The sequence below is a fragment of the Mustela lutreola genome, chromosome 7, assembly GCF_030435805.1.
Source record: "Mustela lutreola isolate mMusLut2 chromosome 7, mMusLut2.pri, whole genome shotgun sequence".
NCBI lineage: Eukaryota > Metazoa > Chordata > Mammalia > Carnivora > Mustelidae > Mustela > Mustela lutreola.
The window spans coordinates 74937227-74964685 of record NC_081296.1 but is presented as its reverse complement, the minus strand read 5'-3'; the positions used below and the strand labels follow the sequence as shown (position 1 = coordinate 74964685).

Sequence of the window (27459 nt, the reverse complement as noted above, 5' to 3'; positions counted from 1 at the left end):
GGTACAGTGTTCAATCCTTGCAACACTAAGAAAGAAGTTTCTTCATAACAATGTTGGCATTTTAAAAACTAATCAATACTTAGTATCTCTCTGATAATTTGACCTAAAATAAAATTGCTTCCATATTCTATATTTACTTCTGTAGAAAGAAATATATTAATGGAGGAGTGTTGGAGTACAGTAGTTCAGAGCAGCATGTAGATTACACAACAGAGTATGTTAAAAACTAAAATTTTGCCTCATGGCAAGAAAAATAGGTTAATTTGGGGGGGAAAGGACAACTATATCATTCATTTGATAGTGCCAAAAGAACAATAAAATAAGACTGACTTCTTTCTAATAGAATTTTTTGGCTACACATGATTATAGCTTTGATTTCCTCGTGTAAGTAGCTTGGAAGTTGGAAACATTGTATCATGAATTTAGAAAGGTGTTGAATTAGTGGAAATCCAAATTATAGCATATCTTAAAAACAATAGTGGTTATTAATGCCAAGTACTATATTTGCAATAAATCAAACTGCTACCTGAATTAATTGTATCCATAAGACAAATATGGAAATAGCTTATCAGCTTCTATAAATGTGGATATGAAAGTACTGAAAATTGCTTTCTCAGCTATTTTTAAATTTCCCATGATAACGATTTCTTATTAATTTGCTCTATCTTGGAAATTTCTACAAAGCAAAAAGATAAATTTCAATCCAAACTCAATTTGAATGATATCAAATTTTGAATTTAGGGATTCCAAATGAATGAAGTTTTACTATATTTTAAAGTATGCTGGGGCCTGGCTGGCTCAGTTGGTGGAGTATATGACTCTTGATCTTGGAATTGTGGGTTCGAGCCCCATGTTGGGTGGAGAGATTATTTGGAAATAAAATTCTTACAAGAAAATAAGGTATTCTAAGATAGGATGTTTTATTAGGATAAAGTTCATTTTATTATTTTTCCCTTTAATAAATGAAAGTAAATTAGGATAATTCTAGTTCTTAGTACAACTAAAGGGATAACTAAAGACTAATTCATAAATGGTAATGAAATTATTTATGATGTACTCCTCCCTTCCCTTGACCACCTTTTTCATGCCTTCCATTTCATTTTATTCCACTCACAGTGTTGATATATTATGGTAATAAGGATAATTTATTTATAATATAATCAAATATAAAACCAAGAAGCAAACTCAAAAGCATCAGAAACATTATTGTTGTTTTTACCCCTCGAAAAAGAAGAGAAAGTTTAAAAAGATATATAAAATTTCTGGATTATTTTACTGTACCCAGATCATGTCATATTTTAAGTTGGAAAGGGAATTTTCTTTCCACAATGGTCTTTATCTCATTAGCTCTTATTCCCTTTTGACTGAGAGACCATCTTGTCCTGCTTTTTACTTTCTTAGTTTATAGGTGCAATTAAATTTATGCTATTACCTTGGTGATACCACATACTTACAGAGATTTCAAATTTTTTTGCACTGTTTTGAATTCTGAAACCGTTTCTTAACCTGTTCATGCTCCTTCGCTTTCTCTCTGCATTTTTCCTACACCTTTTTTAATTTTATTTTTTTCAGTGTTCCAAATTTCATTTTTTATGTACCACATCCAGTGCTCCTTGCAATATGTGCTCTCCATAATACCCACCAACAGGCTCACCCAACCCCCACCCCCATCCCCTCCAAAACCCTCAGTTTGTTTCTCAGAGTCCACACCTTTTTTCTTTTCTTTTTTTTTTAAAGATTTTATTTATTTATTTATTTGGGAAAGAGAGAAGAAAGATAATGAGAGAGCACACGAGCATGGGGCAAAGGGAGAAGCAAACTCCCTGCTGAGCAGGGAGCCCAAAATGGGGCTCCATCCCAGGACCCTGGGTCATGACTGGAGCCAAAAGCAATTGCTTAACTGACTGAACCACCCAGGAGCCCCTCTTCTCCACATTTTTTATTCTTTTTTTCCCTCTTTCTTTGTATCTCTCACTCAAACATGCACACATGCACAATTTTTCTGTCATGCTTCAACTTTCTAGAAATCTCCTTTGGTCATTCTTATATTGATTTTCTACATGTTTATCTTTTTTTTTTTTTTTTTTTTCAGTAAAGTCCTGAAAAACACATCTGGTTTCTATTCTAATCATACTCCTCTGAGAATAACTTCATATTATAGAAGAAGACAAACAACTCTCAAATAGTAACCCATAATGATGCAACCTCTGGTGATTTAAGATTTTATCCAATAATTTTAAAACAGCTATTCATCAAGTCTTACTTGGCAGGCTCTTTTTTTTTTTTTTTTTTTCCAGGTAAAGTTTATGGAGGTAGGATTTGTACAGACAATCATTTAAAGCAAAATAGTTTTGGGAAACCTAGTTTTTCAAATGAGAAATCTTGGAAACTAAACATAGAAAATGATTCACTCTTCTCATTAGCGATTCATTTTTGAGAGTCCACAGCTAAAAGATACATATAGAGTCATGGGAGTGAGAAGATAGCAAAAGCTGTGTACCAGTTACCAACATTACACCCCATGTTCTCTGCTCTCCATTCTGTGCTCCTAAGTTCAGTGTTGCCAAGCACTTCACAACCTCAATTTCCCCTGCAGTGACCCTCTGACATTGGTGTTTGTTGTCCATTCTATAGCTGAGGACACAGGTTCAAAGTCACATTGTCAGATAGGAGCTGTTGCTGGTCTGTGTTATTTATCCCCTTGTTACTCAACAGACAATTCCATAGACTAGTAGCATCACCAATACCTGTGATGTTGTTGGGCCCCAGACCTAATAAAGTCAAAAATTGCATCCCAGGTATTTCTTATGCCCTTTGATGTTTGAGAAACATTGCTGCATTTACCATTCTGTTCTTTCCCAGGCACTTTCCACTGTAATACAGTGGTACCAATTATTTTAAAAGTAAAATTGGTTCTTAGATCACATTGTAGTAGCACTCAGTCTTTCTCCCTAAGGAAGTGTCATTAAAAGGGACAGGTCTTACTGAGGTACTAACTAATTCAAACCTTCCATAAATTCTGTTAGTGTCCTGTGGTCTTGCAAATGAAACTTCTGGTGCTGTTCCTTTTCTTGGTATGACTGATTTGATTAAGTTTGGATTTAGTTAGTCCTAGTAGTCAGGGAAGAAGCTTAGTGGTAGCCAGTTCAAAGAATTTGGCATTGCCAGTCTTATAAGAGACAATTCTTATTCTAATCATGCATTTTAACTATTAATTTCTCACTCACTTAGAAAGAGTTTGGTTTAATTAAAAACAGATCCAGATCTTGCAAATTTGATCTTGGAATATGGACTTATTTTAAGGCATATTGTTAGTGAGAACCCACCCATAGAAGAGGTTTGGGAGCTTATAATTTATTTTTTAAAATAATGGAATAATTGTCTTTCTCTGCTTGACATGGAGGCTTAAGTGGGTAGAAGAATAAATGAAACAAGATGGGATTGGGAGGGAGACAAACCATAAGTGACTCTTAATCTCACAAAACAAACTGAGGGTTGCTGGGGGGAGGGGGTTGGGGAGAAGGGGGTGGGATTATGGACATTGGGGAGGGTATGTGATTTGGTGAGTGCTGTGAAGTGTGTAAACCTGGTGATTCACAGACCTGGGGATAAAAATATATGTATATAAAAAATATATGTTTATAAAAAATAAAAAATTAAAAAAAAAAAAAATAATGGAATAAAATGTGAGTTTCTTTGTTCAGTACAGAAGTCTAACTTATAGTAAATGTTCTGATGGAAGGATTTTGGGGAAAGGGTGGGGAACTGACACTGCGTCACGAAGACTTCTGCGAGCATTTTTCCCATTAGGGCACAATGACCATAAACAAAGAGGAAATGATGTGGGTGACCCACAGCACCCTCCATTTAACAGTAACACCAAGAGGGAAACAGAATGAACCCTTGCAAAAGTTTTCTCCCTAGTACATTTGATTCCTCCACCCACATTTTGAAAGAAGTATATGTATCTCCTATAAATTGCACAGAACCCTGACCTCGCCAAAATGTGAGTTCTTTACCACTTTGATTTCATTACTTAAAGGTTTTGAATTTTTTCTTTAACAGTACTCCCCTTTATTCCTCTATGGTAACAGGTAACTATGCATTCCTTGGCTCCTCTTTCCCCCCACCATTTTCACAGGGATAGTGCTGGTTCGTTCTTATTTCTATTACAAAGGACTACACTCAGCTAACAACACTCAATTAACAAATAATTTTAAAATTATGCCATGACAATAAGTAAAAGAGACATGATTTCTTTCATCTTCGATAGACTATCATGTTACCTTTCTCTTCGACCAACAATCCATGGGGAAATGAAATTTATGATAATTTGAAATAATTGGGCTCATTAGCAACTTTATGACTTAAAGGGTAAAACCACATCACTCACATTATTTGTTAAGCAACTATAGCATTTAAATGAACTTATAATTACCCACCAATTATTTCAATCATCCTCAAAGATTTGAGTTCAATGCATTATTTCCTGACAGACACATAGTAAAAATCTATTTACACTAGGATAACCACTCCATCTTAATCTCTTTTGCTCTTTTTCTTTTCCTTATTCTCAGGGCATTTCCCAAGGTAACCCTTTGCTGCAGCAAGGGTGGTCTTCTCAAGATCCTGTCTAGATGTCTTGTTAGCCGACCTTACCCCTGTGTACACTCCATTGGTCTGCATTCTTTGTCCATGCCCTCCAAATCCAATTAGTTTTTAAGGGAGCCTTCTCTGGCAACTTTATCCCACAGTCTCTGTCTCATCCTTAAAATTTGCCTCTTCATCTCATATTAACTTTGTAATAGATGTTGAATTTTTCCCAGGTATTACTTGCTTATGTTTTGTCAACCTATTGACTGCTGCAGCCAGGAATTGTATCCTTTGCTTTTCTGTAACCTTGTACTATCTTTCTTTCACATAGGCTACAAGAAGTATTTCTTGAAGGAATGCATGAATAAATGGAAAATAGTAAATTTAGTCCCAGAAAATCACATTTGTGGTTTTTTCCCCCCACTTAATAGAGGTAGATTAATTATCCCTTCATGCCTTTATTCATATAAATAAATTAAGGAACATAATTTGAACATAAATTTAAAATCTTCTTTAAAGCCCTCACTTTACAAATGGGAAAGTAGAAACTCCAGCAGGAAGTGAGTTCCTGGAGATTACATATGTAGTTTGTGGCAAAATAGAACTAGAATTTAGATTCCTGAATCCTAATCCTGTGTTCTTCTGAAGGGCAATCAATAAGCCCCAGGAGAGACACCAGAATAACAGCAGTGTCTGAGCCATTAGGCCACTTCAAGAAAATAAAAATGAAAGATAAAATGAAGCACCTTGTATATCATATGTTTCTATCCTTTTTACTAAAACATTAGGCAATATACTTATGTATACATTTAATTTTATATATATATGCCCGTTTTTTTTCCTATAGGGATTTAGGTAACTTTATGGAAGTATGTTCACTATGACAGCATAAAATAGCATGCTAAATTAACAGATAAGAAAAAGAAGGTCTAAGAAAAATGAGGCAGAACAAGAAAATTCATCTGAGATGAAATTAGAATGAAAATCCTACTGAGAGATCTTTTACTTTTGCTACACTTGGCTCACAAATAAGTTTGGCTCAAAGCTTTCTATCTGCCAAGGAAAGGAAATGACAGTGTTGCTTACATATTTGGGCAATATCCACAAAATAAAAGCAAACCATTTGTGCACACGAAGTAGATGTATTCCTTATACTAGGATTATATAGTACTTTTTTCCCCCTGTAAGTCCTTATATCAATCAAGATAGGGTATATTATAATGTAGTAACAACATCAGCAAAATCGTAGTGGCTGATACTGACAAACTTTTTTGTTCACTCACATTTCATATCCATTGCATATAAGCTAGAGTCTCTATTAGTGTAGTAACTCAAACATCCAAGCCAAAGAAGATTTTATCTCCATTCACCGTAATCACTGAAGGAGGGAGGAGAGAACTCAATGAACTATGCATTGGCTCTCAAACCTTTCAAAAAACCCCCTACATCATTTTGACTCAAATTTCATTACTTCATTGCTGAATGAAAGCCACATGGCCATGCTTATTACTTGAAAGAGGGAAGAGGTTACCATGTGTCTTGGAAGGATAAAAAGGTGAATATTTATTCTGAACAACCCAACTGATTTACCACACACTCCCTAGATAAGCTCTGTATGTGATCTAATGAACTATGTTGACATAGTGAAAGTTGAATATAGCCAGAGTTGAGTCTATAACATTGTACTGTGTTGGCCAAGGACATAAAGACAATGCATAATCTGGTAAAAATGGATCTATAGATGGCCAGGAAAATTCATTTCTCATATATAGCTCTTTCTGGTCTACCTTAATTGGAGAATGTCTCCATTTTCCAATGCAGAAATAAACAAAACTCAATCACACCTCAATATTTTCAGTGTTTTCTCTTAAGAAAACTTTTATAAGTTTGAAGTAAAAATGAGTTTGAATTTATACTCCCTAAAAAATAATATTGATAAGAATATTTACTAACATTTATATAACCTTTACAACGTGCCAGTTACTGTGACCTACATATATGATCTCATTTTTATTCAGTTAAGTTTCTAAAGTAATTATTATTATCATCCAGTTATATTTGAAGAAGCTGAAGCTTAACAAAATTAATCTGTCCAAGGCCACTTAATCTACAAATGGCAGTGCTGGCATTTAAATTAAATTAAATTTAAATGGCATACATGTTTAACTAACAGTAGTCTCCTTTGGGAATGCAAGTTAAATTCACACATGTGTACTTTAAACTATTTGTCAGGTTGAAGTTAGATCTCCTGTCCAGTAGGAAAGAAGAAGACCTGGCCTGGATGAGAAGCCTCCCAAACTCTGAGTGAAATTTCTTGGATGTACCTATTGAGAGAGCTTACATACTTTTAGGGTGAGGAAAATCAAGTTTTCAGAATTCGTTGCCATTGATGAGACGTTCACAGAGAGCTGTGATATTTTTCAAAGAAAAACAGGAGCGATGGTTTGAAAAAAATATTTACAGAATGATACACGTAAAATATTATCCCAACAAATGAGTGTTACAATAAATTTTTTTAAAATACAAGATGTATAAAACACAGCAAGAAAAGAAAATGAAAAAGATTTAAGAAAAATAGTAACACTTCGATACATATTATTGTCTAATTAAAGTCACAGATCCAAAACCTAGCAGAACAGTTTTTTTTTCTTTTTGCTCTTTTTTACATTTAAATTTTAGTTAGTGAACATACAGTGTGATACTGGTTTCTGGAGTAGAATTCAGTGATTCATCACTTACATACAACACCAAGTGCTCATCGCAAGTGCTTTCTTTAACACCCATCACCCATCTAGCCCATCCCCCATCCACCTCCCTCCATCAGCCCTCAGCTTGTTCTGTATCATTTAGGGGTCTCTTTTGGTTTGTTTCCCTCTCCTTTTTTTCTTTACTCCCTACCCATATGTTCATCTGTTTTCTTTCTTAAATTCCACATATGGGTGAGATCATATGATATTTGTCTTTTTCTGACTGACATATTTCACTCAGCATAATACACTCTAACTCCATCCAAATCATGGCAAATGGAAAGATTTCATTTTTTGACAGCCGGTAATATTCCATTGTGTATATATACCGTCTTCTTTATCTAATCATCAGCTAATGTTACTTTTTTAATAAATTCAGGGTACACATACCCCTTCAAATCTGTATTTTTGTATCCTTTGGGTAAATACCTAGTAGTGCAATTGCTGGATCATAGGGCAGTTCTATTTTTAACTTTTTAAAGAACCCTCATACTGTTCTCCAGAATGGCTACACCAGTTTGCATTCCCACTAACAGTGCAAGGGAATTCCCCTTTGTCTGCATCCTTGCCAACACCTGTTATTTCTTTTGTTGTTAATTTTAGCTATTCCGACCTATGTGAGGTAGTATCTCATTGTGGTTTTGATTTGTATTTCCCTGATGCCGAGTGATGTATAGCATCTTTTCATGTGTCTGTTAGCTATATGGCTTTCTTTTTTAAAAGAGTCTATTTGTGTCTTCTGCCCATTTCTTAATTATTTGTAAGTGTTGAGTTTGATAATTTGGATACTAACCTTTATCAGATAAGTCATTTTCAAATATCTTCTGCCATTCTGTAGGCTACCTTTTAGCTTTGTTGTTTCCTTCACTGTGCAGAAGCTTTTTATCTTTATGAAATCCCAATAATTCATTTTTGCTTTTGTTTCCCTTGCCTCCAGTGACATGTCTAGTAAGAAGTTGCTAGGACTGAGGTCAAAGAAGTTTCTGCCCCCATTCTCTTCTGGGATTTTGATGGATTCCTATCTCACATTTAGCTCTTTCATCCATTTTGAATTTATTTTTGTGTAAGATGTGAGAAAGTGGTTCAGTTTCATTTTTCTACATGTTGTTGTCCAGTTTTCCCAACAACATTTTTTGAAAAGATTGTCTTTTTTACATTGGATATTCTTTCCTATTTTGTTGAAGATTAGTTGACCATATAGTTTTGGGTCCATTTCTGGGTTCTTTATTCTGTTTCATTGATCTAGGTATCTGTTTTTGTGCCAGTAGCATACTGTGTTGATGACTACATCTTTGTAATATAGCTTGAAGTCCAAAATCATGATGCCTCCAGTTTTGTTTTTGTTTTTCAGAATTGTCTTGGCAATTCAGGATCTTTTGTGGTTCCATACAAATTTTAGGATTGTTTGTTCTAGCTTTGTGAAAAATGCTGGTGCTATTTTGATAGGGATTTTATTAAATGTGTAGTTTGCTTTGGGTAGTATAGACATTTTAACAGTATTCTTCCAATCCATGAACATGGAATGCTTTTCCATTTCTTTGTGTCCTCTTCAATTTCTTTCATAAGTGATCCACAGGTTTTTTTGAATACAGATCTTTTACCTCTTTAGTTAGGTTTATTCCTTGGTATCTTATTGTTTTGAGTACAATTGCAAATGGGATCAATTCCTTGATTTCTTTTTCTGCTGCTTTGTTATTGGTTTATAGAAATGCACAGATTTCTGTACATTGATTTTATATCCTGCTACTTTGCTGAATTCACGTATTAGTTCTAGCAATATTTTGATGAAGTCTTTCAGGTTTTCTACATAGAGTATCATGTCATCAGAGCAGAACAGTTTATTTATTTTATTTTTTTATTAACATATAATGTATTATTTGTTTCAGGGGTTCAGGTCTGTGAATCATCAGTCTTACACAATTCACAGCACCCAGCACAGCACAATACCCTCCCCAATGTCCATAACCGAGCCACCTATCCCTACTCCCCACCCCCTAGCAACCCTCTGTTTGTTTCCTGAGATTAAGAGTCTCTTATGGACAAACCATAAGAGACTTTTCTTGTTGCTTAATGTAGACATTTTTCATTATGAATTTCCTCTTAAAACTGCTTTTGATGCTGCCCACACATTTTAATATGTTGTATTTCCATTTTTTTATCTCAAGATTTTTTTTTATTTATCTTTTGATTTCTTGTTTGATCCATCAGTTATTCAGTAGCACGTTGTTTAATCTCCATGTATTTGTGATATTTCTAGTTCTTGTAATTGATTTCAGTTTCGTACCATTGTAGTCCTAAAAGTTTCTTGATATGAGTTCAGTCTTCTTAAATTTTTTAAGACTTATTTTGTGACCTAACAAATGATCTATCCTGGAAAATGATTCAAATTTATTTAAGAATAATGTGTATTCTTTTGCTTTTGGATGGAATGTTCTAGAGATATCTATAGAGTCCATCTAGTCTAAGGTGTCACTTAAAGCCAATGATTTTTATTGATTTTCTGTCTAAATGACCTATCCATTGATAAAAGATGGATATCCAAGTCCCCTCTATAATTGTATTGCTGTCCATTTCCCCTTTAGGTTTGTTTCTATTTGCTATACATATTTAGCTACTCCAATGTTGAGTGCACAAATATTTACAAATGTTATATCCTCTTGTTGGAATATCAAATCATTATTTGATTATGACAAATGTTATACCCTCTGATTGGAATATCATTATAAAATGATCTTTGTCTCTCTTTTACAGTCTGCGTCTTAAAGTCTGTGTTGTCTGATATAAGTATATTACCCCAGCTTTCTTTCAGTTTTTATTTGCATGAAATATCTTTTTCTCTCCCCTCATCTTTAGTCTGTGTGTATCCTTACATGTGAACTGAGTCTCTCATGGGCAATATATAGATGGGTCTTATTTGTCTGTTTATCTATTTGCCACTCTGTCTTTTGATTGGAGAACTTTAATCCATTATATTTGTAGATAATTATTGATAACATATGCTTATTGCCATTTTAAAAATTGTTTTCTGGGGGAAGAGTCAAGATGGCAGAGAAGTAACAGTCTGAGATGACATCAGGTAGCAGGAGATCAGCTAGATAGCTTATCAAACCATTCCAAACACCTACAAATCCAACAGGAGATTGAAGAGAAGAGCAGCAGCAATTCTAGAAACAGAAAATCAACCACTATCTGAAAGGTAGGACTGGCGGAAAAATGAATCCAAAGTGACCAGAAGACAGATTGCAGGGGAAGGAGCCAGCTCCAAGCAAGCAGCAAAGCAATGGAGCACAAAATCAGAACTTTTAAAAGTCAGCTCCACTGAGGGACATCACTCCAGAGGCTAAGCTGGGGTGAAGCCCATGCAGGGACAGCATGGTCTCAAGTCTTGCAGGATCACAGAAGGATTGGGGGTGTCTGAGTGTCACAGAGCTCACAGGTATTAGAGCAGGGAAGCTGGCTACAGAGATAGAGCCAAGGAGTGAGCTCACTCGGGTTACCTTAAATTGTGATCTGTGGCACTGGCCACTGCTCTGTGAGCAGGAACCCCACAAGATCCAGGGAGACCCTCCTGGATGAGCTCAGGGATCTGGGGGTTCAGAGACTCCAGGCGGGGCTGTGTGCCAGAGACAGAGATGCTTGGTCCCAGGCTGGGTGAACTTGGAGTGCAGATGGAGACCAGGGAGAAGGGAGTGACTGAGTGCTTTTCCCCAAGGGCGCACTGAGGAGTGGGGCCCTGAGCTCTTGTCTCCTCCAGGCCAGAGATTGGGAGGCCACCATTTTCATCCCCATCCTCCAGAACTCTGCAAGAAGTGTTTGGGGAACAAAAGCTCCCAAATGCAAATCCAAGGGGATTAGTTAACCTGGCCCTTGGTAAGGGTAGTCCAATTTTCCCTCGAGCAAAGACACTTGAGAATCACTACAACAGACCCCTCCCCCAGAAGATCAACAAGAAATCCAGCCAAGACCAAGTTCACTTTCCAAGAAGAACAGCGGAATTCCAGAGGAGGAGAAAGCAAAGCATGGAATTCATGGCTTTCTCCCCATGATTCTTTATTCTTGAAAAGTTAATTAACCTTTTATAATTTTATTTATTTTCTTCTGCTAATTTTTTTTAACTTTTACCCTTTCCTCTTTTAACATTTTTTAACTAGTTTATCTTAACAATACCTTTCATAAAAAAAGTAATGATCTTTTTTGGACCTTCATTATTATAGTCCTATTATATCCTTCATTGTATCTAACTTTATTTTTTGTATACACATAGGGTTTTTTCTTCTAAAAAAAATTGGGATACAACTTCTTCTAATAGATCAAAATATACCCTAAATCTAGAACAGGACTTTGTTCTAGTCTCCAGCCTGAGCAAATCCTCTCCACTTTCTTTTTCTTTATTCTCCCAACCAACTTATCAACTCCTTTTTTAGAAATTAAAAAAAAATTTTTTTCTGATCTTGATAGTCATATTCCAACCCTTCATTGTGTTTACACTTATATATGTTTTTCATTCTTTAAAATTTGGGGAGTTAGTTTCTTCTAAGAGACCAAAATACTCCCAAAATGGAGCAGATGACCCTGTTCTATTCACCAGTCTAATATATATTTTTTTCTTTATTTATTTTTTCTTTAAAATTTTTTTTTTTCTGAACTTCTTTTTGCCCCTTTGTTCCCCCCATGACTTGGGATGTCTTCCAATTTGGTTAAAGCACATTTTCCCGGGGCCTTTGCCACCCTTTTAGTATTTTATTTGCTCCTTCATATATTCTTATCTGGATAAAATGACAAGGTGGAAAAGCTCACCACAAAAAAAAAAAAAAAAAAAAAAAAAAAAAGAATAAGAGGCAGTATCAAAGGCTAGGGACCTAATCAATACGGACATTGGTAATATGTCAGATCTAGACTTCAGAATGATGATTTTCAAGGTGCTAGCCAGGCTTGAAAAAGGCATGGAAGATATTAGAGAATCCCTGTCTGAGAAATAAAAGCCCTTTCTGGAGAAAGTAAAGAACTAATATCTAACCAAGTTGAAAGCAAAAAAGCTATTAATGAGGTGCAATAAAAAATGGAGGCCCTTACTGCTGAATAAATGAGGAAGAAGAGAGAATTAGTGATACAGAATACCAAATGACAAAGAATAAAGAAGGTGAGCAAAAGAGAGACAAACAACTACTGGACCACGAGGGGAGAATTTGAGAGATAAGTGATACCATAATACGAAACAACATTAGAATAATTGGGATCCCAGAAGAAGAAGAAAGAGAGAGGGGAGCAGAAGGTATATTAGAGAGAATTATTGTAGAGAATTTCCCTAATATGGCAAAGGGAACAAGCATCAAAATCCAGGAGGTGCAGAGAACCCCCATCAAAATCAATAAAAATAGGTTCAGACCCCATCATCTAATATTTGCAAGTCTTAGCAAATAAGAGAAAATCCTGAAAGCAGCCCAGGACAATTAAGTCTGTAACATACTATGGTAAAAATATTAGATTGGCAGCAGACTTATCCACAGAGACCTGGCAAGCCAAAAAAAAACTGGCATGATATATTCAGAGCACTAAACGAGAAAAAAATGCAGCCAAGAATACTATATCCAACTAGACTATCAGCGAAAAATATTATATCCAACTAAACTGTCATTCAAAATAGGAGAGATAAAAAGCTTCCAGGACAAACAAAAACTAAAAGAATCGATAAACTCCAAAGCAGCTCTGTAGGTAATATTGCAAGGGGTCCTCTAAGCAAAGAGCCTAAAAGTAGTAGATCAGAAAGGAACAGAGACAATATAGAGTAATAGTCATCTTACAGGCAATATAATGGCACTAAATTCATATCTCTCAGTAGTTACGCTGAATGCAAATGGTCTAAATGCCCCAATCAAAAGACACAGAGTATCATAATGGATAAAAAGATAAAACCCATCAATATGCTGTCTACAAGAAACTCACTTTAGACCCAAAGACATCTCCAGATTTAAAGTGAGGGGGTGGAAAACAATTTACCATGCTAAGGGACATCAAAAGAAAGCTGGGGTGGCAATCCTTATATCAGATCAACTAGATTTTAAGCCAAAAACTATAATAAGGGATGAGGAAGGACACTATATCATACTCAAAGAGTCTGTCCAACAATAAGATCTAACAATTTTAAATATCTATGCCCCTAACATGGGAGCAGCCAACTATATAAGCCAATTAATAACAAAGTCAAAGAAACACATCAACAGTAATACAAAAATAGGGGACTTTAACACCCCCCTCACTGAAATGGACAGATCATCCAAGCAAAAGATCAACAAGGAAATAAAGGCCTTAAATGACACACTGGACCAGATGGACATCACAGATATATTCAGAACATTCCATCCCCAAGCAACAGAATACACATGCTTTTCTAGTGCACATGGAACATTCTCCAGAATAGATCACATCCTGGATCATAAATCAGGTCTCAACCGGTATCAAAAGATTGGGATCATTCCCTGCATATTTTCAGACAACAGTGCTCTGAAGCTAGAACTCAATCACAAGAGGATATTTGGAAAGAATGCAAATACATGGAGACTAAACAGCATCCTTCTAAAGAATGAATGGGTCAACCAGGAAATTAAAGAATGGGAAAATTCATGGAAACAAATGATAATGAAACACATGGTTCAAAATATGTGGGACACAGCAAAGGCAGTCCTGAGAGGAAAATGTATAGTGATACAAGCCTTTCTCAAGAAACAAGAAAGGTCTCAAATACACAAACTAACCCTACACCTAAAGGAGCTGGAGAAAGAACAACAAGGAAAGCCTAAACCCAGGAGGAGAAGAGAAATAATAACGATCGGAGCAGAAATCAATGAAATAGAAACAAACAACAACAACAACAACAACAACAACAACAACAACAAAAAAAAAAAAAAAAAAAAAACCCTGGCCAGACTTATCAAAAAGAAAAGAGAAAGGACCCAAATAAATAAAATCATGAATGAAAAAGGAAAGATCACAACCAACACCAAAGAAATACAAACAATTATAAGAACATATTATGAGCAACTGTATCCTAGCAAATTTGACAATCTGGAAGAAGTGGATGCATTCGTAGAGACATATAAGCTACCAAAACTGAACCAGGAAGAAATAGAAAACCTGAACAGACCCATAACCAGTAAGAAGATTGAAGCAGTCATCAAAAATCTCCCAAGAAACAAGACCCCAGAGTCAGACGGCTTCCCAGGGGAATTCTACCAAACATTTTAAGAAGAATTAATTCCTATTCTCCTGAAACTGTTCCAAAAAATATAAATGGAAGAAAAACTTCCAAACTGATTTTATGAGACCAGCATTACCTTCATCCCAAAACCAGACAAGGATCCCATCAAAAAAGAGAATTACAGACCAATATCCTTGATGAACAGAGATGCAAAAATTCTCACCAAAATACCAGCCAATTGGATCCAACAGTACATTAAAAGGATTATTCACCACGACCAAGTGGGATTTATCCCAGGGCTGCAAGGTTGGTTCAACATCCACAAATCAATCAATGTGATATAATACGTTAATAAAAGAAAGAACAAGAACCGGATGATACTCTCAATAGATGCTGAAAAAGCATTTGACAAAGTATAGCATCCTTTCCTGATCAAAACTCTTCAGAATGTAGGGATAGAGGGTACATACCTCAATATCATCAAAGCCATCTATGAAAAACCCACCGCGAATATCATTCTCAATGGGGAAAAACTGAGATCTTTTCTGCTAAGGTCAGGAACACGGCAGTGATGTCCATTATCACCACTGCTATTCAACATAGTACTAGAGGTCCTAGCCTCAGCAATCAGACTACAAAAATTAAAGGCATCCAAATCGGCAAAGAAGAAGTCAAATTATTACTCTTTGTAGATATGATACTATATGTGGAAAACCCAAAAGACTCCACTCCAGATCTGCTAGAACTTGTACAGGAATTCAGTAAAGTGTCAGTATATAAAACCAATGCACAGAAATCAGTTGATTTCTTTACACTAACAACAAGACAGAAGAAAGAGAAATTAAGGAGTCAATCCCATTTACAATTGCACCCAAAACCGTAAGATACCTAGGAATAAACCTAACCAAAGAAGCAAAGAATCTATACTCAAAAAACTATAAAGTGCTCATGAAAGAAATTGAGGAAGATACAAAGAAATGGAAAAATGTTCCATGCTCCTGGATTGGAAGAACAAATATTGTGAAAATGTCTATGCTACCTAAAGCAATCTACACATTTAATGCAATCCCTAGCAAAATCCCATCCAGTTTTTTCAAAGAAATGGAAAAAATAATCCTAAAATTTATATGGAAGCAGAAAAGACCTCAAATTGCCAGAGGAATATTGAAAAAGAAATCCAAAGTTGGTGACATCACAATTCCAGACGTTAAACTCTATTACAAAGCTGTAATCATCAAGACAGTATGGTACCGGCACAAAAACAGACACATAGATCAATGGAACAGAATAGAGAGCCCAGAAATAGACCCTCAACTCTATGGCCAACTAATTTTTGACAAAGCAGGAAAGAATGTCCAATGGAAAAAAGACAGTCTCTTCAACAAATGATGTTGGGAAAATTGGACAGCCACATACAGAAAAATGAAACTGGACTATTTCCTTACACCACACATGAAAATAGACTCAAAATGGATGAAGGGCCTCAGTGTGAGAAAGGAATCCATCAAAATCCTTGAGGAGAACACAGGCAGCAACCTCTTCAACCTCAGCCACAGTAACTTCATTCTAGGAACACATCGCCAAAGGCAAGGGAAGCAAGGGCAAAAATGAACTATTGGGATTTTATCAAGATCAAAAGCTTTTGCACAGCAAAGGAAACAGTTAACAAAACCAATAGACAACTGACAGAATGGGAGAAGATATTTGCAAATGATATATCAGATAAGGGCTAGTATCCAAAAATCTATAAAGAACTTATCAAACTCAACACCCAAAGAACAAATAATCCAAGCAAGAAATGGGCAGAAGACATGCAGATATTTCTGCAAAGAAGACATCCAGATGGCCAACAGACACATGAAAAAGTGGTCCACATCACTTGGTATCAGGGAAATACAAATAAAAACCATAATGAGATACCTCACATCAGTCAGAATGGCTAAAATCAGTAAGTCAGGAAATGACAGATGCTTGCAAGGATGCGGAGAAAGGGGACTCCCACACTGTTGGTGGGAATGCAAGCTGGTGCAACTACTCTGGAAAACAGCATGGAGGTTCCTCAAAAATTTGAAAATAGAGCTACCCTACGACCTAGCAATGGCACTACTGAGTATTTACCCTAAGGATACAAATGTAGTGATCTGAAGGCGCAGGTGCACCCCAATGTTTATAGCAGCAATGTCCATAATAGCTAAACTATGGAAAGAACTTAGAGGTCCATCAACAGATGAATGGATAAAGAAGAGGTGGTATATATATACAATGGAATACTGTGCAGCCATCAAAAGAAATGAAATCTTGCCATTTGCAACGATGTGGTTGGAACTAGAGGGTATTATGCTTAGCGAAATAGGTCAATCAGAGGAAGACAACTATCTTATGATCTCCATGATATGAGGAAGTGGAGATGCAACATGGGGAATTGGGGGGTAGGAAAAGAATAAATGAAACAAGGGATCAGGAGGAAGACAAACCATGACACTCTTAATCTCACAAAACAAACTGAGGATTGCCAGAGGAAGAGGGGTATGGAGAGGGTGGTGGGGTTATGGACATTTGGGAAGGTATGTGCTATGGTGAATGCTGTGTGAGTGTGTAAACCTGGTGATTCACAGACCTGTACCCCTGGGGCTAATAATACATTATATGTTAATTTTTTAAAAATCGTTTTCTGGATGTTTTGTAATTTCTTTTTTCCTTTCTTCTTCTCTTGCTCTGTTCCCTTGTGATACGATGATTTTTTGGTCATGGTATGCCTAGGTTTCTTTCTTTATATCTATTTTGTATCTACTATAAGTTTTTGCTTTGTGACTACTTTGAGACTTACCTAAAATGACTTAGATTTTTTTTAACAGATTTTATTTATTTATTTGTCAGAGAGAGAACAAGAGCAGAGGGGATGGGCAGAGGGAAAAGCAGGCTCCCAGCTGAGCACGGAGCCTGATGTGGGACTCGATCTCAGGACACTAGGATCATGACCTGAGCCTAAGGCAGATGCTTAACCAACTGAGCCACCCAGGTGTCCCTAAAACAACTTATATTTATAACAGCCTATTTTATATTGATAACAGCTTAAGATTTAACACATTCTAAAACTTACATTATTACTCCTCCCCCATGGTTTATGTTTTTGATGTCACAATCTTTTTTACCTTATGTACCATTAACAAATTATTGAGTTATAGTTATTTTTAATACTTTAGTCTTTTAACCTATACCAGATTTATAAGTGATTAAGTCACCTGATTACAACATTAGAGTATTCCAAATTTTGCTATATATGTTTACCTTTCCTAGCGAGATTTATACTTTCATATGTTTTCCTATTACTAATTAATATCCTTTGGTTTTAGCTTAAGGAAGTTCCTTTAACATTCTTGTAAGGCGATGATGAACTCCTTTAGCTTTTGGTCATCTGCAACATTCTCTATCTCTCCTTCAATTCTAAAGAACAGCTTTGCTGGCTAGAATGTTCTTGATTGGCAGTTTTTTTTCTTTTCAGCACTCCGAATATACCATGCACTACCTTCTGGCCTTCAGAGCTTTTGCTGAAAAAATCCAATAATCTAATGGGACTTCGTTTGTGCATGACAAGTTGTTTTTTCCTTGCTGGTTGTTAAGATTCTATCCTTGTCTTTAACTTTTGACAATGGTAATGTGTCTTGATGTGTGTCTCTTTGAGGTTATTATATATGGAACTTTCTGGGCTTCCTTAATCTAGATGTCCATTTCCTTCCATAGTTTAGGGAACTTTTTAGCTATTATTTCTTCAAAATAAGAATAAAATAATGCCCTTTTTCTATCTTTTCTTCTTCTGAGACCCCTATAATGCAAATAATATATCATCTGCTTGAAGTTGCCTCATAAATCCTTTATGCTATCTTTACTCTTCTTGCTTCTTCTTCTTTTCCTCCACCTCATTTCCTCCCTCCTCCTTCTCCTCTTTCTCCTTTTTTGTCCTCTTTCTTCTTTACTGCTTTCACTGAATGAATTTCACTGCCTGGTTTTCAAGCTTGGTGATCCTTTCTTCTACATCATCTAGTCTTCTGTTGAACTCCTCTATTGTATTGTTCAGTTCTGTTATTGCATTCTTTAACTGTGTGATTTCCATTTGCTACTTCCTTGTTTTTCTATCTCTGCATTAGAATTCTCACCTTGTTTCATACGTTGTTCTCCTGACCTCCATGAGCACCTTTATGATTTACTTTGAATTCTTTATCAAGTAAATCACTTATCTCTGTTTTGTTAGTTTTTTTCCCTTAGGTTTTAACTTGTTCTTTCATTTGAAACATATTCCTCTGTTTTTTCATTTTCATAGACTCTCTCTGTTGGTTTTGCATGCATTAGGTAAAATAGCCACTTCCCCCAGCCTTGAAGGGAGTAGCCCTTTGTAGGAGATGAACCTTATCATTCAACCCTTCCCTACCTCTTGGTTTTTCTCAAGCCTTTATGATTTGGTAAAGCAGGCTACTTTGTTCTTAGTGGGTCCTAGTATTTGAGGGTGTGTCAAGAACTGTCAGTATCCCAAAGGGAAGCATGTCAATCAACACTTAGTTCAGGTTGAGTGGAAGCCAGGCCCTCAGGCAGCAGCTTTGAAAATATGTAAATATATGGACAGAAATGGACATTTCTGTCTGTTTTCTCTGCACAGAGCCCTGGAGTGATAGCCAATTAAGATCTGTTTCTTTGTTTGCTATTGTTCTATAGAAATGATGAACACAAACCTTAGTGGCTACGAGAACCAGGCTGTCAAGGAATGGGTCCTCTAGCTAGTAGCCACAAAAGTCTGTGCCCTAGCCTTCTCTTTTGTAGAACATTTTAAGATATGGAATGGTGGGAACATAGTTTCAACATACAACCCATCAATAATAAGCTCATATAATCACTAATCTGAAGAATGTAAAGAATTTTTATGACACCAAGCAAGACTGTCAAGACTTGGTTATAAAATAAAGGTAATCTCAATTCCTTTTAATTTTATTATTTTTAACAATTATACTTTGTATTACCATATACAATGAAATTAGTCATAATTTTTATATTCTTTTTAAAGTTCTTATGTAGATAAATTTACATATGATATAAGAAAAAAGAGTTTCCCAGACAAGATGTTCTAATTTTTGCTTCAGAACCCATTTAGTGATTAGTTTGTTTGTTTGTTTGTTTGTTTGTTTTTAATGTTTTCCATTCTACAGGAAAGACTTAAAACTGGTCATTTTCTTCCAAAACATCTTTGATCAACCCAAGCTTAAAAGCTATTTTGTTTTACATTTGTAATGTTTGGCTCCATAGAGTCTTAGTTCATAAGTATACTAGCTCCTTATTTCAGATACTTGTCACTTAGTTCTTTATACAGAACCATAGAAATATTTAAAAACTGACCACTTTGCACCTATAACTTGTCTAAGCAATGATTTTGTCCTTTAAGACACAGATATAATTCATAGTAAGAAGTAACAGAGGGGCATCTGGGTGGCTCAGTCAATCGAACGTCTGACTCTTGGTGTCAGGCCAGGTCATGATCACGCAGTCATGGGGTTCAGGCCCTGCATCAGACTCTGTGCTCAGGGCAGAGTCTGCTTCAGATTCTGTCTCTCTCTCTCTCTCTCTCTCTCTCTCTCTCCTGCTATCTCTCTCTCTCTATCTCTCTATCTCTCTCAAATAAATAAAATCTTTAAGAAAAAAAAAACTGGGGGCGCCTGGGTGGCTCAGTGGGTTAAGCTGCTGCCTTCGGCTCAGGTCATGATCTCAGGGTCCTGGGATTGAGCCCCGCATTGGGCTCTCTGCTCAGCAGGGAGCCTGCTTCCTCTTTCTCTCTGCCTGCCTCTCTGCCTGCTTGTCATCTCTCTCTGTCAAATAAATAAAATCTTTAAAAAAAAAAAAAAGAAAGAAAAGAAAACTGATAAAAATAAGTCAATTCCCAAGCCAAAATAAGGTAAAAATATTGTATTTTCCTTGGGAAACAATTTTGATATGGATCACTATCTTATACACATAAAATCTTCATGTTCTTGAATATGTTAAATTTAGCTCAAAGTTGGTGAAACCCAAGGATATTAGTGATACCTTACATACATATAGCACTTCATCGTTAACAAAGTATGCTTATAGGCACTTAAACTCTCTAACCTCTCTGTGAGATTATTCACAATTATATATGTTATGTTGATATTACTAGAAGAAATTTAATTTTACCATATAGCATTGTGAAGAAGTCCTTAATGTTTCATTTTGCCAATTTAAAGCAAATTGCATATAGAAAGGTGGGAGGATGCTTCTGTGTATAGCAATGTAGACAGATGTAACTTGTTTGAGGTCTAATATGTAAACAAACCAATGACTGGGTCTGCAGATGCTAAGATTGAAGGGACTTGAGGAAATATTTGTATAGGGATCTGAAAAAAATCTGGGAAGCATGATAAGAATTATATGCAATAAGACAATTAGAACATATTCATGGGTCTGTAATAACTTTCTTCAAATAATCATCTCATTCTCCTATATTACTGAAACAAAATTGTGTTTATTTTATTTCTTATTTGTTCAGGTAGCATATATTTGGCAGAATGAATACCTGTGTTTTCTCTTTCATTTGTTTCCCCTTATACTTCAGTACTAGGTACTTTCTAAGAGTAATTCTAATTTAAGTTAGGTATATTCTAAAATGGGTTCTTACTTTGGATTCTTTATCAAGTAAATCACTTATCTCTGTTTTGTTAGTTTTTTCCCCTGAGGTTTTAACTTGTTCTTTCATTTGGGTTTTTTCTGAGTAACACTTTTTTGTTTCTATAGTTTATTCAATAATTGTAATAATATATATGGACTGTATGGAATTTAATTTTACCAAGATATATGAGTTATTTGCATTTCAGAAAGACTATTAATGAAAACTACAAAAGTGGATAGAGATAACCATACTTATTTATGTAAGTGTCTCCCTTTTTTTTTAATTAATTTTTTATTTTTTATAAACATATATTTTTATCCCCAGGGGTACAGGTCTGTGAATCACCAGGTTTACACACTTCACAGCACTCACCAAAGCACATACCCTTCCCAATGTCCATAATCCCACCCCCTTCTCCCAAACCCCCTCCCCCCAGCAACCCTCAGTTTGTTTTGTGAGATTAAGAGTCACTTATGGTTTGTCTCCCTCCCAATCCCATCTTGTATCATTTATTCTTCTCCTACCCACTTAAGCCCCCATGTTGCATCACCACTTCTTCATATCAGGGAGATCATATGATAGTTGTCTTTCTCTGCTTGACTTATTTCGCTAAGCATGATACGCTCTAGTTCCATCCATGTTGTCGCAAATGGCAAGATTTCATTTCTTTTGATGGCTGCATAGTATTCCATTGTGTATATATACCACATCTTCTTGATCCATTCATCTAAGTGTCTCCCTTTTAAACATCCCTAAAATAGGGTCACCTGGGTGACTCGGTCAGTTAACTGTCCAACTCTTGATTTTTCCTCAGGTTGTGATCTCATGGATTGTGAGATGGAGCCCTATGTCAGGCTTTGTGCTCAGCAGGGAGTCTGTTTGGAGATTCTCTCCCTTTGCCCCTCTCCCTACTCATGCATGCTCCTCTCTTTCTCTCTCTCTCCCTCTCTGAAATAAATAAATAGATTTTATAATCCCTAAAATAAAAAGGGGATAATTATGGGAATGAATTTTTTCTAATGTAGGTGGAGTAAGAGTAGAATATTTTGCTACTAGTGAAATTTCTGAAGCCTAGTAAGAACAGTTGAGACTTTTTTTTTTTTTTTTGAGAGAGGAAGAGAAAGAGAGTGGGGGTAGAGGAAGGGAGAGAGAGAATCTTAAGCAGGCTCCACACCCAACATGGAGCCCTACATGGTGCTTGATCTTACAATCTGAGATCATGACCAGAGCTGAAATCAGGAGTCAGACACTTAAACAACTGAACCACCCAATTGCCCTGAGACATTTTTCCTTATGGTTTTATCAAATAGAATCACTTTTTTTTTAAGTTTTTATTTTTTATAAACATATATTTTTATCCCCAGGGGTAGCTGGGGGAGGGGGAGGGATTAGAATCACTTTTTGATCTTGTTCTCAAGCTTTTAGGGACATGAGGACAGAGGATTTATAAAAACTGTAATCAGGGGAAAATTAATATTCTCATCTAAAATAAATTATTGATTGGGGGCTATAGGAGGAAAAAATCTAATAAATATAGTCATTTTAAGATTACTTATTATGCATGTCATATTTGGGTGGGTTTTTCTTTTTTGTAAATTTTCTACTTTTGTAAATTTTTTCTTTAAAATTTTAACTCCTAAAATTTCCTTGCATTGTGGTTTTTATGTATCTCTTACTTTTTTATCTTTAGCCATTATTCCTAGCTGGATATTTTTGCCTGATATTAATGTATAGTGACTGATTTTACAACCAAGGTTAAATATTCTGAAAGTAAGGTTTTTAGTGTAGGTACAGTTGACATGAAGTAAAAGGTCCTTTTATTATTAATATTATGTCTATTCTAGAGACCAGAAATAAAGTAATATTACCTAAAGATGTATTTAAGAATGATTCAAAATAGACCAAGTTTTATTTTTTTAATTATTCCTCCCAGAGAATATTTTTGTTGTTGTTTTTTTTACTTATCTTGCCAATGTTTCTTTATACAAATAAGGCAAACATATTCTTATAAAAGTCACATACTATATATATTCAATCAAATTATATACTCTGTTCTATACCTTGCTTTCATCACTTAATGATACGACATGTAGATCTCCTCAAATCAGTATAGGGAGCTTCCTCATTTCTTCTTAGATCTGCATGTATTCCATCAAATGGGGTGCCTTTATTATTTTTTTACTAGTACTTCACTACTATTAAATACATGGGTTGTTCATAATCTCTAAGTTTTATATATTATGTCACAATCAATAAACGTACTTGTGTTCTTTCATACTTACATAGGAGATTGTATAGGATATAGTCTCAGAAGGGGGATTGCTAAGTCAAAGAGAAAATGTATCTGTATTTTTGTAGATATTACCAGATACCCTCTACAAGAGATTGTTTGCTTTTGAGCATGTTTTGAAGATTTTTTTAAATTTATTTGACAGAAATCACAAGTAGGCAGAGAGGCAGGCAGAGAGAGGGGGAAGCAGGCTCCCCGCGGAGCAGATAGCTCGATGTGGGGCTCGATCCAGGACCCTGGGATTATGACCTGAGCTGAAGGCAGAGGCTTTAACCCACTGAGCCACCCAGGCACCCTGTTTTAAAGGAAATAAATCATATGGTTTATTACCCTTCTTGACCATTCTAACTTCAACTTAATCTAACCTTGTTTCCACTCAAAATTTTAAAATTCGGGTTCCTAACCAATTCTTTACTCTGTCAATGATAAATGCCTACTTACCTCAAGCATCAGACTGATATCTAATATCCTTGAATGTGTAATGTCAAAAATCAATCTGAGCGACTTTCCTTAATTCTTCAGAGCTTTATCTACAACCAGTAAATCCAATTAGTCTACCTGGCACCTGATAATAATAAGTGCCACAATCTAGTTAACAAGCCTCAGATTACCTGTTTTCTCTGTGTTAAGATATCCTTAATGACTATTTTGTTCTTTTAGGCTGATTGACATACTGATTAAATCATACAGTTCTCCTTTTCTTTTCTTTTCTTTTTTTTTTTTAAGATTATTTATTTATTTGACAGACAGAGATCACAAGTAGGCAGAGAGGCAGGCAGAGAGAGAGAAGAGGAAGCAAGCTCCCTGCTGCACAGAGAGCCCAATGACGGTTCAATCCCAGGACCCTGGGATCATGACCTGAGTCAAAGGCAGAGGCTTTAACCCATTGAGCCACCCAGGCGCCCCCAGTTCTCCTTTTCTTTAAGTCATGGCAAGACTCCCTTGTTACCTTCATGTATATTCATGCTGGTTGCAGGGAAAACATACCAAGTATTTCCTTATTTGAATTTGTTGTCAGTATATGGAAAAGGTGCACCCTAACATGCAGAGGCCCAAGCCTTCTATTGCATTAAACAAGAGGGTCATGGACAAAGCTCTGGGCTCTGTCCTAAAAGACCTAGGCCTGTGTCTTAAATGATAGCTTAAAGCTGTAGCTTAGAGCTGTACAATTTCCTGCACTTAGTTATGTCATCTGTAAATTGTGGAAAACCTTACTTTGTTCACAAAATGGTTTGTGACCATAATACGAGATAATATAAATGAGCTTTATCAGGTCTAAAGTCCTGTTAAGTAAAAATGAGATGGTGTATTTATTTCCTCTAACTGAAGCAAGCCATAACAATATCCTAACCTCTATTCCATCCATTTTTTGTTCTTTCCATATTCAACGTACATTGCTAGAAGAAAAACACTATTATGCCTTTTTGTAAAGAAAAAAAAAAATCCAGAATTTAAGAAAATATTTTGTTTTCCCTTTTAGCTATTGACTTCAATATGACAAAAATTTTAAAGAACCCAAGAGCATATACAATGCCCCCATTCAAGGAAGAATCAAGTGTATCAAGACTAACAACAAAGGTTTGGAGCATAGCAATTATTAAAAATGTTCTTACTTATTTAATTTGCTATATAATTAGTTGAACAACTTCATATAGGCAATGTTCATTATTACATTCCTGACATAAATTTTAGAAAAATTTAATGATCAAAAGTGATTTATTGGAGAGGATAACCTTAATGTTAAAAAGTCATTTTTTTAAAGTCATTATTTTTTTTTAAATATCCTCATCGCTAAAGGAAAAAAAAAACATAGCATTCATCTTTTCTCACACTTCTGCCACTACTTTTCCTTGGGTTGATATACAAACATGGCTCTGATCTCAGTAAGTTCTAATCAAGTGTGCAGGGAAAACTTCATAAGAGTTTTCAGCAATGGCTGACCTGTCCCAACGTCTTAAGCCATGATCCAGGGATAAATGGCCATATGTAGATACTATTACTGATAAGTCTTTGTTGCTTAGCATTTTTCCGTGTTTTTGATGGTGCCTCCCTAAGAGAAATCCTTATGGACTTTACCATCTTGTGTTGCATTAGCCAAGATTTGATGAGGTTACTGGCTTGATATTCTGAATTTGCTCTCTTCTTAGACAATTGGGTTTTAATTTTGTTGCAGTTTTTATTGCTAAAATTTTGTCTGAATTATCTAGTCAAGTCTGACCATTAATTTTATGTTATCCTATATAAAAACCACTTTCTGAAGTCAGTGTTCGTATGTTTCCTGATCTTCAGTAATCCAGATATACAGAATGTTTTCCAACACTTACAGTGCTTCCAGGAATGGTTTGTAAGTACTTAGAATAGAAACTGTTAATCTCTAGGAGTCAGTGTATAAGTTGCATTGTATAGGATAAGTAGAGGTTGTATTACATAGGATAAAGTATAAGTTGCTGTGTAAGTATACGATAATAAAACCATGTTAGAGGCATCTGAAAAGATTTGGTAATTGTCTTTTATAGTAAGCTCTGTATGTATAAACAGAGAATGTCGTTGACCGCCAAATCTACTGCATTCTTGAGCTATTTAAACAGACATGTGGGATCTACTCTATGCTGATTAATCAATTGTGTATTATATTCATTTTGGAGCTCTGCTTTATGGAAAGGTATAGACAAACAGAAGTGTTCTGAATAGAAAATAATCAGGATGATCAAGGGCTTTGAAACCATATTTTTTGAGCAATCGCCAAAATATTTAAAGGCATTTCCACTAGAAAATACAAGACCCTGGTGGCCAGAATAACTGTTTTCAAGTATGTAGAGAGCTACTATGGAGAGCAGGATTAGGCTTTTTCTGTGTGGCTCAAAATTTATTTTTACCAATACAAACCAAAAAGGTTTTATGTTTACCCATAAGTGAAAGCTATAGGGAGACAGTTTTCAGTTCAACATAAAGAATTTTTCTAAGCATCAATGTTGTCCAGGTGCTGAATGGGTGCCTGTGGCTTCCCAATGCCATTTTAAGCATTGGCAGGATGCACATGCAAATTTCAAAGATCAGTTTAGCTTTCTACTCATCATCAGCAGTTGTCCTTTAATAAATTAGTCAAAAAGTTAAACTAACAGGAGAGAGGAGTCAAGATGGCGAGAAGTAGCAGGCCCAGACTACTTCAGCTAGCCGGAGATCAGCTAGATAGCTTATCTAAAGATTGCAAACACCTGAAAATCCATCGGAGATCGAAGAGAAGAAGAACAGCAATTCTGGAAACAGAAAAACAACCACTTTCTGAAAGGTAGGACCGGTGGAGAAGTGAATCCAAAGCGACGGGAAGATAGACCCCGGGGGGAGGGGCCGGCTCCCGGCAAGCGGCGGAGCAACCGCGCACAAAATCAGGACTTTTAAAAGTCTGTTCCGCTGAGGGACATCGCTCCAGAGGCTACACGGGGCAAAGCCCACACGGGGTCAACGTGGCCTCAGGTCCCGCAGGGTCACAGAAGGATCGGGGGTGTCTGAGTGTCGCAGAGCTTGCGGGTATTGGAACAGGAAAGCCGGCTACAGAGACAGAGCCGACAGTAAGCTCGCAGCTCGGGGTGACCTTGAACCGGTGGCAGGCTCGGTGAGCTCGGAGCGCGGCCGGAGGTCAGGCAGACGGGAGTAACTGGGCGCGGTTCTCTGAGCGCGCACTGAGGAGTGGGGCCCTGGGCTCTCTGGCTCCTCTGGGCCGGAGACCAGGAGGCCGACATTTGTATTCCCGTCCTCCGGAACTCTACGGAAAGCGCTCAGGGAACAAAAGCTCCTGAAAGCAAACCCAAGCGGATTACTCACCCCGGCCCCAGGTAAGGGCGGTGAAATTCCGCCTGGGGCAAAGACACTTGAGAATCACTACAACAGGCCCCTCCCCCAGAAGAGCAACAAGAAATCCAGCCAAGACCAAGTTCACCTACCAAAGAGTGCGGTTTCAATACCAAGG

At 36.3% G+C, this 27459-nt stretch overlaps 1 protein-coding gene across 1 annotated transcript in view; it reads left to right on the top strand.

The window, feature by feature from the left end:
• The window catches only part of FAM227B (family with sequence similarity 227 member B), a 199432-nt gene that overhangs the window by 132869 nt on the left and 39104 nt on the right, over positions 1-27459 (top strand). Inside the window, exon 10 of the mRNA XM_059181502.1 lies at positions 24973-25070. Coding sequence (XP_059037485.1) covers positions 24973-25070 — 98 coding nt within the window. The remainder of the gene's footprint in view (positions 1-24972; positions 25071-27459) is intronic.